We start from the raw sequence: 17890 nt of genomic DNA, 5'->3' as shown, positions 1-17890 counted from the left end.
AAATAAATAAATAAATAAATAAATATGAAATTACACTTATTTTTATTCAGAAATTCAATAGCCAAACTGAACTATACTTGCATTGATCTTTGCAATCAATTTGACTGTAAAATATTTTAGTTTTGTAAACTATTTGATCTGGTAACATATTCATATTAAATTGTTGCACCTCCCTATAATATTTTCATAAATCACACCAGTAAGGAAATTGGATATTTATCGCTGGTCAATTTTTTTCCTCTTTCAGAATTGTAATGGAAGCTGATTCATCTGCACTTGTTCAGAGAGTAGCTCTGCGAACAGATGACATTCCTCTTGGAGAGCAGACTGTGGCTCAGGTATGATAATTCACCTTGATATTGTTTAAATCTAGCACTATGGCCCTGGGGTCTACTCAGCCTCTAACAGAAATGAGTAGGAATCTTCCTGGGGATAAAGGGCAGTTGGTGCGTAAGGCTGACAACCTCACTGCCATCTGTGAGCCAGTTGTCTAGAAAAATATGGGATCCTCGACTTCTCACAACCGTATGGACCTCCACAGCCTGATACATATGTAGCTTTATGTTGTTTGCCTTTTAGTAGTATTACTTAATGGTCAGTCTTTGATGTACACCAAGAAGGGGGGAATGAATTCTGGCTTGAAGTGTGTTCATGTGCTTGCTTGAATGAGTAATTATTCTTTTAAGATGTATGCCTCGTCTGTTCTACAAATTATCTGCTGCCTGAAGGAAAGCTGTTAGTTTTATGCAAAATTTGAGGCTTTCACAGTAGTTACAAAGATTACTGTCTTCTGTGAGATCTGACGCTGTAGTAAGGTAGACGCTGTGTAGTTGGAACATGCACCTTTCCATCTTCACGGTAGAAGTATAGGAAGAAGAGGAGGAGGTAAGACATTCATCTGAAATGTCAGTATTAGTCTATAAGACTACATGGCATCCTACCTGAGAATATAGTAAGATGTTGTTTTTGTTTTAATTTGGGTGGCAGGTGGGGTATAAGTACGATGGGATACCCAAAAGAAACCGAACTAATTTTTTTGTGGGCAGAGCTTTTGTAGTACCGCGTTTTGCTGCTATGAGCGCATAGAGCTAACATTCCTGAGTCGATAAGCTGACTACCGTTGCTTCAGAGGGTAAGGACTAGTTTCGGCACAGTTTATAGTGACAACTGTTTTGTGTGATCGTCGTTTTTGCAATGGCTGATTTTCGTGAACAGCGTGCGGCGGTGAAATTCTGCTTTTTGCTCGGGAAAAGTGGAACAGAAACTCTTGAAATGTTAAAAACGGCGTACAAGGACGATGCTATGGGGAAAACTCAAGTGTTTGAGTGGTTTTCCCGTTTCAAAAATGGTGAAATGTCAATTGATGACAAACCTCGTTCTGGTCGTCCTTCCACGGCCCGAACACATGAAAATGTTGAAAAAATTCGTGAAATCATCAAGGAAGATCGATGACGGACCATTAAAGAAATTGTGGAGCTCTCGGGAGTGACTTGGAGCTCAGTTCAGTGAATTTTGACAGAAGATTTGGGAATGAAAAGGGTGGCTGCGAAATTCGTGCCACGACTGCTGACTGCTGAACAAAAAACAAGGTCATGTGGAAGCATGCTGTGCTCTGAAAGAAGAGCCCTGAAATGATCAAAACTTTTTTTTGTTTCCTCGAATGAAAAGAGACATGAAAGGAGAAAATGACGGAGGCGCTGTCAAGCATCTCTAAAGATGAATTTAGACAATGTTTTGAAAAATGGAATAAAAGACTAGACAAGTGTATTAGTGTAAGTGGAGAGTACTTTGAAGGGGATTGAAGGTTTGTGCTTAAAATTTGAATAAATAAGTTTAAAAAAAATAAGTTCGGTTTCTTTTGGGTACCCCCTCGTATATCAGCCACATTCCATATTTGTTAATCATTGGTAAATTGAAGGACCCAGAAATGATTTCTGAGTAGAGGGATGTGATGGTCCTGCTCCCCCACATACACACCCACATAAAGCAGAAATGGTATATATTACTTTTATTTTGGCGCTTGGTGTTTATGGCTCATAAGTGTAGTAGAAACATTCACTTGAAGCAGCTGCATGTTCAGTGCAGTAGTGGATGCAAGCAGAATGCAAGAGGATATCAACAGCATTAAGATTATGGTTACACTGATCTGGTGTGAAGCAAGTGTTTCATGCCATACTCTTGATTAACAAGTAGTCTTCTACAGTGTGGTTTCCTAAACTCATGTTTGTTGGTACACGCATGCAGAGTTTCAGCCTGAAGATTGAGACATACAGTGCAACATTACTTGTTCAACTTTTACTTTTGATACGTTTGCTGGTGCTTGTCAGTTGTGTGTCAGCATGCATACTGATGCATTCCAGGTGAAAAGACTCCTCCCCCCCCCCTCCAATTCAGAAAAAAATGAGTGAATCAAATAATTTTTTTACCATAGGAGGAGAATATTTTGGCATAAGAGGGACGAAGTCACAAGGGACCAGATATTTGTCTTATGCTTACTCTTAATAAATATTATTACTGTGATCAGAATGAGAAGGATGAGATGGCCAGGGAATGTAGCATGCATTTGAAATATGAGAAATGTATAACATGGTAATGAGCTTTCAGGTTCCGTTGGTCATAAGTGTGTAAATTTGTAATGCATTTAATTCAGTTAATTTGGGTAATTTGAGTGAAGTTGTATTAATTTTAAGTTTTTATAGTAATGTTCTTTTTAAATTATGTTTATTAATTATAATTGTAATAAGTTTTTTTTTTGTTCTATTATCTATGTTGGTTGACTAGTGTGTGTGATTTTGGTTGTGTGACTTATGTAATTTATTATATGTATACATCTATTATCAAAGGGACTATTTCCACATCCTGGGTTGGTGGCTGCTATGGATATATGGAAAATAAAGGAAATGAATGAATGAATGAATGAATGAATATATGGGGATTTTACTGAGAAGCTGAATGACTGTTAGCTACTGAAGAACTCTGTTTTATAGAGTCCAGGAGACAAAGTTCATTGAATGATGGGGTCCCACCAGGCAGTGCTAGAAAATAGGCCATGACTGCTCTCGTCCGTATACTTCTTGGCCATTCATAATCAGTTATTTCCCGTTTGATGCCAGTTCACGAATGCAAACCAAGAAAGAAAAAAATTCTCTGTATTGTATTCTCTGGTGGTAGGTAATATGAATTGTTCTTATTTCCAGGTATTGCAGTCTGCAAAGGAGCAACTGAAATGGTCACTTCTGAAGTGATACTTATGACTGGGCCATGGACACTAACACTCCTCATTCCTACTTGAATTTGTGGCAACCTGTAGAGGCATATTTTATTTGTATTGTAACCCTTCAGAATGTAGCAATTTAAAGTATGTCAGATGTGATAAGGCAGTTATGTTGATGTTTGATATTGTTACACTTTTCTATAAGACGTCCAAGTTCCATCATCATCATCATGTATGTATGTAAAAATAGAAAGGTGAAATATGGTAAAATTATATGGAATAAATTTTTAAGAAAATGTTAAATTTGTGTGATTTAGTCATCAGTTTGGAGCTTCATAAAGTAAAATATACAATGGAAAATATTTTACTGAGACAAGTAGTGTTCCAGAAAGGCAAAATTGTGTTTGTGGTACAACTGTGGTGTACAAGACTGTTAGACGCCATATCAGTATCTGTTCTGTCATGCATATGTTTTTGCTTGACATATTCTTTGAAGTTTGTAGAAGAACCTATACCCAGTCCTAAAAGTGGATTTCATCTTGATATCCTTGAAAGCGCTGTAGAATGAAAGGGGACAGATGCAACATGAATTGTGAGATTAAACTGGATGTGCAGAAAGGTGACCATGGTAAGCAGCATGGCCATTAATATTATCTTCCCATCTCGGCCTAGGTCTTCCAAATAACTGCTTCCCTTCAGGTTTTGTGGCCCTATTTTCACATAATCTTATAGAACATCAAATATAAATTTTTATCAGATGCAAGAGGTAAGGTCCTCCAGAGTTAAAAAAATCAAATCAGTCTGTGGCAATTTAAATCTTTTAATAACCTTTAATACTTGGAAAGAGGGGATTTAGATTAACCTTTTAAAGTAATTGACAGCACTGCTTTAACAGTCAGTAACTGCACTTTGATCACAGGATGTATCTGTGGGCTTTGTGTGATTCCCAGAGTAAGCATTGACTTTTCCCCTAACACCATTAACACAGTTTGTCTTTGTAATGGAGACGTATCACATGTACTGTGATGTAGAAACTGAATTTGTGTAAATTATTTGAACTTTGTGCTTCAAAGGGTTAGTAATGTGCTATAAGAGAAGACTGAAAGAAGAAATGTGTAAAGAATTCTACTTAAATATTACAAAGTGAAGACAGTAACCAAGCAGACAGTGAGTACAACTTATAACAATGAAGTAACAGCCATAGAGGTGTGATTCCTGAAATCCATAACAGATTACATTCATCTTGATAAGAATGATGATATTCAACACTACTTACAGATACTTAATTTAAACTATAATTGACTATAGAATACACATTAGATGATTGGATAATGTGTTTCAAATCCCCTGGAATTAGGAACCATGACTAATAAGAGATGGAACCAGAGAAAGCTGAATTGTTACGTGATGTGTGAAGCTAAGTAACTACGGTAGCTTACGTATACACAGCTTGTTCATGTGCTGAGGCTGAAGGGCAGTTCACCATCTCCTGTTGTAACAACCCATTTCATAGAAAAACCATTGAGCCCCAAAATTTTGTTAATTTTCTGACATGGGCAGAATACTTGTTACAACTGGGATGCTTCTTATTCCTGTTTTGCACTAGGTTTTGCTATCAAGTTGCCTGTTGCTATAAAAATTCTGACCTTACTCTCTTGAGAGCTTTCTTTTACAATAGTACCTCAGAGTAAAGACATGTTCTTAACATTAAATGATTAATAAATTGCCGGGTACATTTGTCTAAATTATATTTTAACCTGCTTCCTACTCCGTGTGGGGTATCTGTAAGAGATTAAAGAGTTCTGCCTGTCATCTTTTGTGTTTTCCAAAATTTTGTTGTCTACACACTTAATTGTTCCCTCATGATGAAACTTCTGGCATTTTATTCCTTAACTTTGAGATCTGTACTAGCCTGTGATAATGTAAGTTTATACTGACATCTAATAAATTTAGTCTGTTTTACAATTTTTCTTCTGATATGTGCTTAAAATTGCAATTATAACAATTTTGATGTCCATATCAAAAATGTTTTTTTTAGCTAGTAGTTCAGTGAACTCGTAGTAGTTTGTTTTAATTTTAATATGGGCTAGCTGAGCAACTGTAGTGACTAGCTGGGTGACTGGCATTTGAGACCTGGCAGCAGTAGGAACTTTTCTCTTTGGCCCTGTATTCAGACCATGTCTGGGTGTCATCCAGCCTCTAATCCAATGGCTACCAGGAGCTTTTCCACATGAGTAAGGTGACTGGAGCGTGAATCTGACCACTGAACCCTTTAGTACTAAGATTAAGAATGTGTAATGCTGTATTTCCATTCCATCATACAACTTCATGGCATGTTGCTTACTTAATTATAATTTTAAAATGTGGTTCCTCCCATAAGGACAATATACAGTTGGGTTTAATAAGAGCTTATCTAATCAGGAATCCATTATTTCATTATGAAAGTATCCACTGATAATAAAAATGGAGATAAAATATTTTCCATATGTAGATGTATTTGCAGATTAAACAATGCTGTGATTTTATTGGGAACCGTACAGGCCCTGCTGTCATACCTGTTAATTTCCTGGTGGTGACATAATGTTGCAGTCTATCTACATAGCCCTCAGACCATGTACTTGCATTGTAGTGTCTTAATACAACTGACCTTGAGATGTTTTCCTCAGATTGCCACTGTTGGGTGTGTTACGTGTGGCAGCACTATACATTCTTTGTATAGTCAATAAAAGAAACATAATGGATGATATGTGCTAGTCCACATGCTTGATCACAACCTACTGAAAAAAACAGTATTGAATTTGATTTTGAGACTACACCAAAGTTCATCCGACAGATTTAATTTTGGTTCACTGTGGACCAATATAACTTGTGCTTTAATAGGTAACTCATTCAGTATAACACCTAGTCTAAGGACTGGTTGACTCAGATTCAGTTCCCAGTGGGGCAAGAGGTCTTCACAGCATCCAGACCACATGTGGGTCCCACCCAGCCTCCTATCCGGTTGGCAACTACAGTCTTCCCACAGAAGTAAAGCTGCGCGGTGCATGAAGCTCACCATCTACCTCAACCTAGTGCTAAGGTTAGGAATGCATGGAGCAATACCTACACTATTTCATATTTGTCATCCTGATGTTCTTAATTAAGCTGGGATAACTTCATCTTACTTTGTAAGAAGTTCAAATCAGATGTTTCTAATTTTCTTTTATAAATATGAGGACTATGATCTTTTGGTATTTGCTAGAAGAAAATACCAGAATTCCACCACTGTTGATGAGGAGGAACCATTTCAAAGTAAGTGGTCTTGGAACAAAAAAATATGGTGATTGGTGCAGATAGGGCCCAAAACAAAAAAATGATTGTGCTGGCAAAGGCCAGTAGCAAATAACTGCTGTGCTCTGCTCTGAGCTGCAGTTAGGCACCAACCTCATTGTTCTTGCAGTTCATATCTCTCAGTCTTTGTATGTCTTAAGAAATATCTTCTAAGTAATGTATTTCTGAATACTCTGCTCCATTATTCCTTACTTGATATCCTGCAAGTTATTTTGGTTATTCTCCTGTTCTTTCTGTGTGTATAAAACCACAACATTTTATTCCCATTCATCAGCAAAATGTCTTCTGTTACTTCCATTACGTTTCTGTTTCATTGTACATCTGATTTTTCATACTTAGTAACAACTATATCCTAATATAATCAATTTTTTATAACTCAGATCTTTGGTGAGGGCTCCAATTGTCACATAGCCCTTGTAGACTGCAGATGGTCTAGTGCCATGAACCACTCTTCATCTGTGTGAGAATGAAGTCATCTTTGGCAACTTGTCTTATCTCCATCTGATAATGTGTCTATCACATGAAGGTGAACCCCTGTACCTGAGAGATAAGATGTCTGTTGGCATGTATTGTACTCCTTTGCCACTAGTGTTTCTTGCGTGGTGAACATTTATTAATGTGCTGTAGAAGCTGAACTTAGGTAAGATGAATGTGCAGAGGGTGGTCATAAAAATTAATGTGGAGGATAAATTAAATTATCAAGCAGTGCTAACAATTATTCATTTGTCATATGTCCATTATAAGCGGTGGTTATAAGTTGAAAGCTTTTCAGATTTACTACACTAGTTTCAAAAATCTTAACAGATGTAGTCTACACAGAACTTAAATTGTAACAATCGAAAGCAGGGTATTAAAATTGAAGGTAATAGAACATGTTTTAAAACCGAAGCCTTGCAGTATGGGATGATATGAGCTGAGATGTAAATGAAGGGGTGATGTGGCAGTTGGTTAGTGACTTAGTCAGTAAGCGATCACAATGTTTACTCCACTGTATATAATGAAACACCCCATTTAAACATTCAAGAATGGTTGCATATGCACTCCAGAGCTATCTTTTCATTAAAATAAAATTTTATTTCGTTTCTGAAAAATTTCTCAACATAATGTATGCCCATGACATAAAATATTTGTTTGTAACTTCATTGGAAGCAGCTTTTAATTTAATGTATGTTAATTAGGTACATGTAACAGTTCAGCTAATTCATCAAGTAAAGTCCCTGTACTGATCAGACAATTGCACCCAAATTTATATTTCACTGATTTTCAATGAATAAGTCTCCCACATAAAATTAAATCAAAATGTAACAAATTATTCAGGAGCTGAGAAATGGGCAGATGATAAAACATTCTTAATTCTGGGTGTTCTTTACACATAGCGCATATAATTAATACATTGTGGGGAGGCCCAGTTTGTCCATTCCTTTTGATGAAATATAATACTAAAAGTTCTTGTGTAAATTTCATTCTGGTTGTATTGTTATGACCCAAACCATATTGTTCATAAGGCTCAAACTGAAGTTCTTGAATTTTCTCAAAAAACACTACATGGAGCAAAGAATAGATACATGACAATATACAGACATATATATTCTTGTATATAATATATGTATGTATAATATATATATATATATAATCAATATGATTTATACTTGCCAAATTCTATGAAAATTTGTCTGTCTGAAGTGTGATATCTGTACTACTTGTCAGGTCTGTGGAAAACAGAATTTACAGCTCTATGCTTTGTGGCATCCATTAACTTTGTAGTCTCCAACAAAAAAAAAATGATGAGCAAGATCACAGTGATGACTTCTGGAGTACAGCTTTCTACTTATGTTTATTTAAATAAAGATGCCTAAAAGTACTTTATAATATGTGAGATTTAATGTTCTTATGGCAGTGACTATGAAGAATACAGTCTTCTGGGAAGTGAGAGTCTAGTAGGAGTTTACTGACCTTTCGGAAGCAGTATAAAATAGAGAGACATTATGATAATGTGCTATTTAGTCTGGTACAATTTCACACAAGATTATAGAGAACTGAGAGGCAGCCTTTTCTTTCTATGGAAGGAGCGCGAAAGAGTTTGCATTGACTACTTGCTCATGAAGGTGCTGGCTGTGGACATGCTAGGTCATGTTGTTTAAATAGATTAATTAATTTGAACTCAGATCACAAACATAGGAATAGTTAAATAGTTAAACCATCTGTTGTTCAGTTATATTGTAGAAATAATGTAAGTACCATATTTCACAGCTGTATCTGTAACTGTGTTAAATTTATTTTAAATTCATTTGTCATCACATTATAAACTTGATACCACAGTAGTTACTATAGGATTCTGACGATGGTGTATAACACACAGAGATATTCGGTTTTTGGACTTTATCCATCGTCCTGGTTTTTGAGATAACTAAGAAAAAACATGACGTTTTGGAAACTGGATCTGTTTCCGTCCTCAGGTGTCATGTTTTTTCTTAGTTATCTTAAAAACCAGGACGATGGATAACGTCCCAAAACACAATATCTCTGTGTTTGATACCACAGTTTAACTAATATCCAAAGTGGAATTTTAAGCCTTTAACTGGTGAGCATTTCTTAGCTCATTAACTCCTTTATGCTGGGTTCTTAAAATTAGTGTAAGGTACAGACTAGAATATCTTCAGAGAAGAAATGTGCTATGGCCTACACTAGCTTAGAATATTCATGGCATAGCAGTCAAAGGGTTGGCTGATGGCATAGGTCATATAAACAGATGTTGCAAAACAAATACAAGAAATCAAATGATGATGAAGTGGAACCCCATTTAATGCTAATTTTTCCTGACTGTAGTGTTCAAATCCAGTAATTCTGAAAGAAAACTTAAATGGGGGTTTGATTCTACTAATCACTCTACTTGAGCAATGGTAAACAGAACTTAGAACTGAGGCCATGTTCTAATTTTATCTGTAATGCCAGTAAATTGTTGAACGTTTTATTTATACATATGCTAATATCAGGCTGTGAAACTTCAGTACTAGTGCACTGCATCATAATAGTGAACCTACTGTGTGACCACAATAAAAGGCAAAATAGTTAACCCATCATTCAGATGCAGTGGACCTTCATGTTGCATTTTATGGTCACTTAAAAGAAGGTTGTCATGCCACACAGCCTTGCCATTTAGAGACAAAAAGGTTAAAGTGATTTTTAAATTTGTTTTGTTTCATTTTGGTCCGTCACACTAACAATATCATGAAAAGTTAAACAGTTCCATCCAGTGTGACTGGTGAAGATTATTCTTATTTCAATTATTTATGCCCTTACATATTTCGGTCTTCAGAGACCATCATCAGAGGGACACCTTTACATCAATACAGTTGGAGGCTACTATTACAATATATATTGTATGTATTGTATGTTCTGAAAGTTAAAATGTATACATATAAAATAATGTATACAATTGGGTATAAAATCTTAAGTCTTTGCGACTACAGCGGCTGCTCCAATAGTTTAAAATATTTATAATTGGTTTGTTAAGACTCTATTTGAATTTGTAAACCAAGAAGGTTTGTGTCGTCCCTCTTATTATTTGTTTTGACTGGGGCCGAATGTGTGCCACCTTGTCTTTCTCGAGAAGAGGGTTCTTTGATGTTGTCCTGTATGTGTTTGTGGCGCGCTGTGTTGTTTTTTTATTTGATTTTTAAACTTTTTGTTGTGTAGTACTTATATCTGTCACAGTTTCACAGAAGGAACTTCCTCAACAATGGGCTGCTTTAAGGGGTCTGATCCTGAGAAAGAGAATCAGGAGAGAATAAGTCGGGTGCTGGAACAGAAAATCGTTGCTTGGAGCAAGGAGTACAAGAAGGCAATCAAGCTGCTGCTGCTGGGTATGACAAGCTGTTGACAGTACTCATGCATTAGGATTAGATACTTGAAGAAGTTAATTGGCTTTATTTTCATATTGTCAATTTTTTGTTTGCAGGCGCTGGGGAATCTGGCAAAACAACAATTATAAAACAAATGAAGATTCTGCACATCAATGGATTCTCAGAAAGGTATATTACATTCTTAATGAAACCTGTTTAAATTCACAGTGTGCTGATGTTATTGCACCAGTTAATGTAAGTACCTTTCATACTCGTACAGTATGTTTCAGTATGTCAGTCACAGTGAGAGACAATTAATTTTGCTGCTTTACTTTGATAGTTAAGCAAAGGATTCATTTCATTCCACCATAATGGTGTTTTAGTTATTCCAGTTTGAGAACATTTGGACCTAAAGAGAAGAATTTTGAGGGGCTGAAGAAAATTTCGTAATGACAGGTTTCGTATTTGCTATATGACATGAACACCGTCCCAAGTGCAACAGTTTATTGTAGTACTTTTGTCTTGCCCTCTTCTACACTACATGTTTCAGCCGCAAACGGCCATCATCAGGTGTATACACTTACGTAGCTGTTACACTGCACTTAATTTAAAATTTAAAACCACGAGTCTTCCCAATCGTTCTTTTTATCGTTACTAACAGGTTTCGATTTACTAGAATCCACTTTGCTGATATTTGTCTGATTTGTGCATTATCTTTGTTACCTACACTCGTCAATTTTGATTATTATGAACTGGCACTTTTAAAATCTTCAGTTCTAATTTAAAAATTCTTTTAAAATTAAAATTCTCAGGGTTACTTGCCCTATGTCTGTAGTGCTGCAGCGGCTACTCCTTGTTTTCAGCACTGTTATCTGTAATATACAAATATTCGTATTAGTAGCTTATGTACGTTATGTTTTCTTATGTGTTTATATTGTTATTTGTACTTACTCTGTGTAGGCTCCCTGTGTGTGTGGCGCTGCTTATCTTTACTACATGTGCTGTCTGATGTATTGTGTGCTGTGTTTTATGTTGGTGAGTGCGCTCTTTGCCATGTGTTATTAGGGAGATTAAAGCAAGGGGAGTAAGATGGGCAAGATATATGGCACACAGTAATAACCACTGTAAATTAGTTCTATTAGCAACAGGTTTATATCTGTGTTGTGTAAAAAGCAAGGTTCTATCAAAAGGAACATGTATTAAAACTACAGTTTATACCTGACCCATTTAACTTCACTATTGGAGTCAGTGTCTCTTTGATGATGATCAAGTCATGCAGGCAGGCATTTGTTATACTTTACTACCAGGGTGCTATAAGTGTTAGTGGCTAGTGCATCATGATGAACAAGAGGCCATTAATTGGTTGCAGAATAATCTTGATTACAGAGTTGCATCTACAGGTACCAAAGGGAAATTTAGTACACTGTGATAAATAATTTTTCACATATGAATTTTTCTAGTTTGAACTTAAAAAGACACTTTACTATGCAAATCTTAGTATCTTAAGACATTTTTCTATATGATTTAAATTTCACTGTTTTAGTCCTGGTTGTAACTGAATGTTTTTCTGTTAAACAGCGATTTCAAAATAATTATTGACTACAGATGAATTTGACAGAATATTGCTGATAACTACAAAAAAATTGTACTCAAGACCACTGTTTAAATTTGTAGTGTAAAATATTAAGCATTGAATCTGACTGTCTGTAATCTCACTGTTTAGTGTCTAATGGCTATGTCCAGTGGAGTTACTGGTTTTACTGTTCTTGGTCTCTCATGAACCTGAAAACACCTTAGATTAATGAGATTGAGATATAAAATATTTCGTAGCATATCCAGCTACATTCTGATTGGTTATGTATCAGTCACCCATAGGATCAATATACCATTTGCTGATTGCTGTCTTTAATTTCCCAGAAAAGAAAATGCCTAAATACTTTGTGTTATTCATGTTTTCTGTAAAAGGGTTATGTACCTATTGCATGTCTGATCAGCTTTCCCCTCCTAACAAATTTACAATAGCGATTTTTCATCCCTTGTCCTCTATCTTTTAGAAGGCTTGGAGTCACTTTGACTTCATCTTTTAGGGAGATCTGTAGTTGTTAACAAAAAGTTTTTTTTTATTATTGCTAGTTGGGTGGGACTAAGGCCCTTGCACTGTGTCCACTTCTGGTCTATTGTACCAGGCCCAGATGATAGGTGAGGGTGATTGTGGAGCAATTGTTGGAATGAAGATTGGCAAGGGAAACCAAAGTACTCAGAGAAAACCTGCCCCAGCTACACATTGTCTACCACAAATCCCACCTGGGATCGAACCTGGCCGCCACGATGGGAAGTCAGCAACTAACCACTTGAGCTATGGTGCGGCCAAGTTTTTTGTTAGTGTCAGTGGAAGGATATTGGGTACCACATGCATTTTGTAACTCATGTGCCTGTAACACACCAGTCATGGATAGAGGCAATACAATATTAGCAATTTGTTTCCTCTTTCCATGATGGGACTAAGGGAAGATTATCAGTATATTCAACCTCTTTATTATATCCGTCACAAAACAACTAATATCAAGATCAGACCATTTTCGGCCCTGCTACATGTTTCGGCTGTTGATAGCCATCATCAGGCAAACACATGATTTACACACACATACACATCACTGAACCGCAGCACCAACAAAATTGGATACAATATTATTAAAATATGTAAAAAAAACTTGACATAACAAATACAATAAATCAAGTTATATAAAACAGAATTATGATATAAAATAAGAATAAAATTCTTTTGGTGTTTTTACATCAACATGTCAGTCATTGGTTTGTGATTTGTTTTTTCTTTCGTTCCCACGGATAAGTTGGAATATTCATACTTATGCGTATATAAAATTGTGTATGAGGGTCATAATGTAGATGTAGTAAAGTAAATTATAATATTAGTCTCACAAAGTATTGTCCGTACTGTAGGGAATGTAAACAATGACTTATCTGTGGGAACAAAATTAAAAACAAATCACAAACCAACGACTGACACGTTGATGTAAAAACACCAAAAGAATTTTATTCTTATTTTATATCTTAATTCTGTTTTATATAACTTGACTTATTGTATTTTTTACGTCAAGTTTTTTTTATATATTTTAATAATATTGTATCCAATTTTGTTGGTGCTGCGCTTCAGTGGTGTGCCTATGTGTAAATCATGTGTTTGCCTGATGATGGCTATCAATAGCCGAAACATGTAGCAGGGCCAAAAATGGTCTTATCTTCATATCAGTTGTGTTGTGATGGATATAATAAAGAGGTTGTACATTGTAACACAACAGGATGCATGAAATGAAAATTATCAATATATTGACCACAGTTAAATCTTCATCTTCTAAGTCACATACGTTTGACTGAAACATTACAGGTTCAAACTTGATTATTTCTTTTTGATAAATAGTATGACAGATGAACATTTTATGGAAATTTTGTCATCCATTTATACCATTCTGAATGGGCATATTATGTGTTGTTGTTCACAGTGATCGACAAGAGAAGGTGGTGGACATACGTCAGAACATCCATGAGTCTATGTATGACCTTCTGACTAACATGTCAATATTGGAACCTCCAGTTTGTCTTGCTGATGATGCAAATGAGATTAGTGCTTCCTACATTCGAAACCTGGGACCAAAAGAACCTTTATCATACACCCAAGTGAGTTGATGGTGGGCACTTTACTTTGTTCGTTTGATTTATTTTGTGTTCCTTTTGTGTTCTGTTTCTTGTCATTTTCTGGCTTAACCTGAGCCTGTAGATTAAGAGGCTTGCCTTCTCAGATAGCATACAAGATGGAAATGAAAAATGTATGAATATATATGTATATATTTATGGTTGAAAATCTGCAAGGGAACAGGTCACTTGGAACACATATTTATAGATGGGAGATTGTTTTTAAAATGGATCTTGTAGAAAAAGGCGTGATGATGTGAACTGAACTAAGGTTTGAATCTTTTTGCTGATACAAGTTTTCAAGAAATATTATGCTTGTATCCTGTAAAACTGAGTTTTGCACCATTGAATTCCATGTTCAAGTAAAAATTAGTGTAAAGGCTCCCACACACAGACGCGATACTCAGCTCGGTACGGTACGGGACGATATCTAATTACATTGCGGTAAATGGAGGTCCGCACACTGGCGCGGTACTCCGAGGAACGCGATATTATCACAGTCGGTATATCGCCTCGGTATTTCGGTCTACCAAGCGCACTCGGTATCACAGCGGTAAATAGTCATGGATGCGTCTTTGGAGGAAGAAGTTTTGCTTTTAGCTGTCGCTCTTGATGAAGACGAAGGTGAATCCCGGTATTTTACTGAACACTAAATCTGCGTAGTTCTTTCTTTTCCTCCACATATTCAGTATGTCACATATATGTACAAATATTTACAATTCCATAACAGTCTCTAATTAAGTACGTATAAGTGGTTGCTATGTGTGTTCCTATTTTAGGTGAAAGAGATGAATCTGTTGGGTTCATGATATAAACTTGTCAAGAGAGGAACTGGGGGAGTTTTATACGCTGATACCCCAAGTCCTGAAGGACGAAAAATGGTTCTACATATATTTCAGGATGAATATTGACAGGTTTGATGAAATCCTGAGAGCCATCAGGCAAGATATCACTAAACAATATACCAATTGGCGGAGGCCTGTTCTTGCCATGAAGTGGAGGATTTTTTTGAGACCCATAGAACTGAAAGGAGGAAATATAAAACACATTGTATCAGCAGCGTGTTTGCTTCATAATTTTCTACGTCTCAAAATCTGTGATGAAAAGTACAGGGAAGAACTGCTACGAGTGGAGCCACTAGAAGGAGAAATGTTCCCTATCCAACCTTTACGTCTCCCAAGGGCGGCAAACGTTAGCTACGCCATTAGAGAGCGGTCTGTTGCGTACTTTAACTTGATGACTGCCCCTGGAATTAGTGTTACTGAACGGAACTGGTGCATAGCCTACATTAAGAATGTCCACAGTTACTGTATACTTAACCCTATAAAATATACACAGATTTTTCTACTTGCTGTCTCTGTTCATTGTAACAGCTAATTCCTTCCACTTTCTATCCTTAGCACGTGAATCCTTGAATATCGGATGATGAGTATCGTACAATAAAGCATTTTCTTTGACGAACTCTATTATTTGTTCCATTTGGCTACCCATGTCGTTTCACGTACGTATAGATACTGATTGAGTGTGAGTCATGGCCAGCTGGTTATCGGGTGTCAAAGATTCCCGAGTGTCGCGTCTGTGTGTGCGGCCCACTCGGTAAACAACCGCTTTTGTCCCGAGTGCTATATCATCCCGAATCGTATCACGTCTGTGTGTGGGAGCCTTAACCATCAAATATAACTGTAATGACATATATTGTCAAAAGTCATTTGTAGAAGCAGAAACATGTTACACAGAATTCAGTATATTGTAATAGAGGCAACATTTTACAATATAAGTTATCATAGTTATATTTGAAGGTTATACTGATTTTCACTTGGATTAAACTGGCTCAGAATGGGGTCCAGCATTGGGATGTTGTGACCATGATGCTTCACAAAGCAATATGAAAGGAAAAAATTCTTGACCAATGCAATACTCTATACCATGAATTTTGTAATTGATTGAATTACCTATCCAGCATTTAAAAGAGACTGTATTGCTTTTCTGCATGTCATATACCTGTATTTTGAGCCTAATAGAATATTAATTTTTGTCATTATATTATCCTTTTTTAAGCTGTGAACTTTGTTCCTAATGCCAATTTTTTCATAAAGTGTAGAAGTAGCCACTGTAGCATGGGAGTCAAATCAGAATGGTTGTCAGTGAGTAAGATTTACCCTGGTTTTCATTTTTCTCTTGAAATGTTATTACCTGTATTTTTCATGTACATGGCTTAGCATTTAAAATGCTTCCCAAAATAACAGGCACATATTGTGGTAAAAGTAAAAAAAGTAATCCCTGTAACGGGCCGTGGAGGCCCATAGGGTAGTGAGATGTTGAGGTTTCCACATTTTCTAGACAGTCGACTCATACATGGCAGTAAGGTTGTCAGCCTTACATGGCGGCTGTCTTTACCCCGAAGAATATTCCAAGGATATTCCTGGTACTCATTTCTGTTAGAGGCTGAGTTGACCCAGGGTCATAATATGGCTGGAAGGATTAGGTAAATTGAAAAAATCCACCTCATCAGGATTTGATCCCATGACCTTCTGTCTTGTAACATAGTGCCTCAACCAACTACACTACCACGTGCCCCTTACATACTATGGTACAGAAACAAAATCAGAAGCTGTCCCCCCACTGTTCAGGATTCTCCAAATTTTCTCATTATCCTTAAGTCAATGTCACCTGGTTGCTATGGTGCTGCTTTTGGCATTACAGTGAAGTAAATCATGTGCTGCTGTAGCATTTACTAATGTGTTCCCTGACAAGGAAGTGCCAAGTAAGACAATAGTATTGATTTCACCTGTAAGCTGGTGTACGCTGTTGTAGTTTGGGTTAGATTTTAAATGATACACCCTGTGTTTTCAGAATAGATTGTGCTTTAAAAAAATGTTTCTAGATTTTAATGAGAAATACATTTTAAGTTGTTTGGTGGCCCAAGAAACTTCCTTCTTAAATCCCTTCAGTATGTCTGTGAACTTTGTCAGTGCCTAATCCTCCTCATATTCGTAATTTTGTAAGATTTTTGTGTGACATGTGTGCAAATGTCCTCCATGCTAGAAGCTTTAAAAAGGAAAGGTACTTTATGTCACTGCTGAACCAAAAAAGTGAGTATTTTATTTTAAAACGTTCTGTCATAACTTCATCTATTTGCAGAAATGAGGGTTTAAAATGATGCAGTAGAGAGCAGATAACTGCTTTTTACATTTTACTTCCTTTTATCCCCAAAATTAGGCTAGTTTTACATTTCAGACTGTCACATCCATTTTCATTTGTTTGGTTATGAAATTGCATCTCTTGCATTCTGGGCATCTTCCTTTACTTAACTGTCAGGAGGAAGAATTTTTATGCAATAGATGGTACTGTTGAAAACTGTAAATTATGTTTGTTGTTTTGGTTGAATATATTCCTATTTTCTATACTGTAGGAATATTTTGACCATGTGCACACTTTGTGGAATGATAAGGGTGTTAAGGAATGTTACCGAAGATCTAATGAGTTCCAGCTTATTGATAGTGCAAAGTAGTGAGTATTGATTACAATTTTTTCTTTTTCTTATTTCTCTGGTTAAGACAAAAATACAGCTTGCTGTACTTTTTTGATAATAATAATAACTTTAATTTCTGTTGATATATTCTGAACCATATGCATTAATTTTTTACGTGTCTCTGTGTGGATTTGTTTGTCTTGCTTAATTTGGTTTATTTATTTTATTTGTGGTTTATTTAATGACTTTGTCATTATCTTATATAGCATTGGTTACTAGAATGATTAATGAACAATAAATCGGAAGTAAGCGGTTGTGGCT

General features: G+C 36.1%; 2 protein-coding genes across 2 annotated transcripts in view; both read left to right on the top strand.

Annotated features, from left to right (window-relative positions):
- The window catches only part of LOC111864988 (coatomer subunit zeta-1), a 7834-nt gene extending 4347 nt beyond the window's left edge, over positions 1-3487 (top strand). The window contains exons 4-5 of the mRNA XM_023852657.2: positions 248-338; positions 3198-3487. Of these exons, the coding sequence (XP_023708425.2) occupies positions 248-338; positions 3198-3245 (139 nt within the window). The 3' untranslated portion in view covers positions 3246-3487. The remainder of the gene's footprint in view (positions 1-247; positions 339-3197) is intronic.
- Positions 3488-3647: 160 nt separating this feature from the next.
- LOC111864972 (guanine nucleotide-binding protein G(olf) subunit alpha) overlaps positions 3648-17890 on the top strand; it is a 31650-nt gene continuing 17407 nt past the window's right edge. The window contains exons 1-5 of the mRNA XM_033751706.1: positions 3648-6293; positions 10259-10407; positions 10503-10575; positions 13908-14082; positions 17510-17607. Coding sequence (XP_033607597.1) covers positions 6187-6293; positions 10259-10407; positions 10503-10575; positions 13908-14082; positions 17510-17607 — 602 coding nt within the window. The 5' untranslated portion in view covers positions 3648-6186. The remainder of the gene's footprint in view (positions 6294-10258; positions 10408-10502; positions 10576-13907; positions 14083-17509; positions 17608-17890) is intronic.

Source organism: Cryptotermes secundus, unplaced genomic scaffold (assembly GCF_002891405.2).
Source record: "Cryptotermes secundus unplaced genomic scaffold, Csec_1.0 scaffold579, whole genome shotgun sequence".
Classification (NCBI taxonomy): Eukaryota; Metazoa; Arthropoda; class Insecta; order Blattodea; family Kalotermitidae; genus Cryptotermes; species Cryptotermes secundus.
The sequence above is the reverse complement of the archived record's forward strand: the minus strand, read 5'-3'. Positions and strand labels throughout refer to the sequence as shown.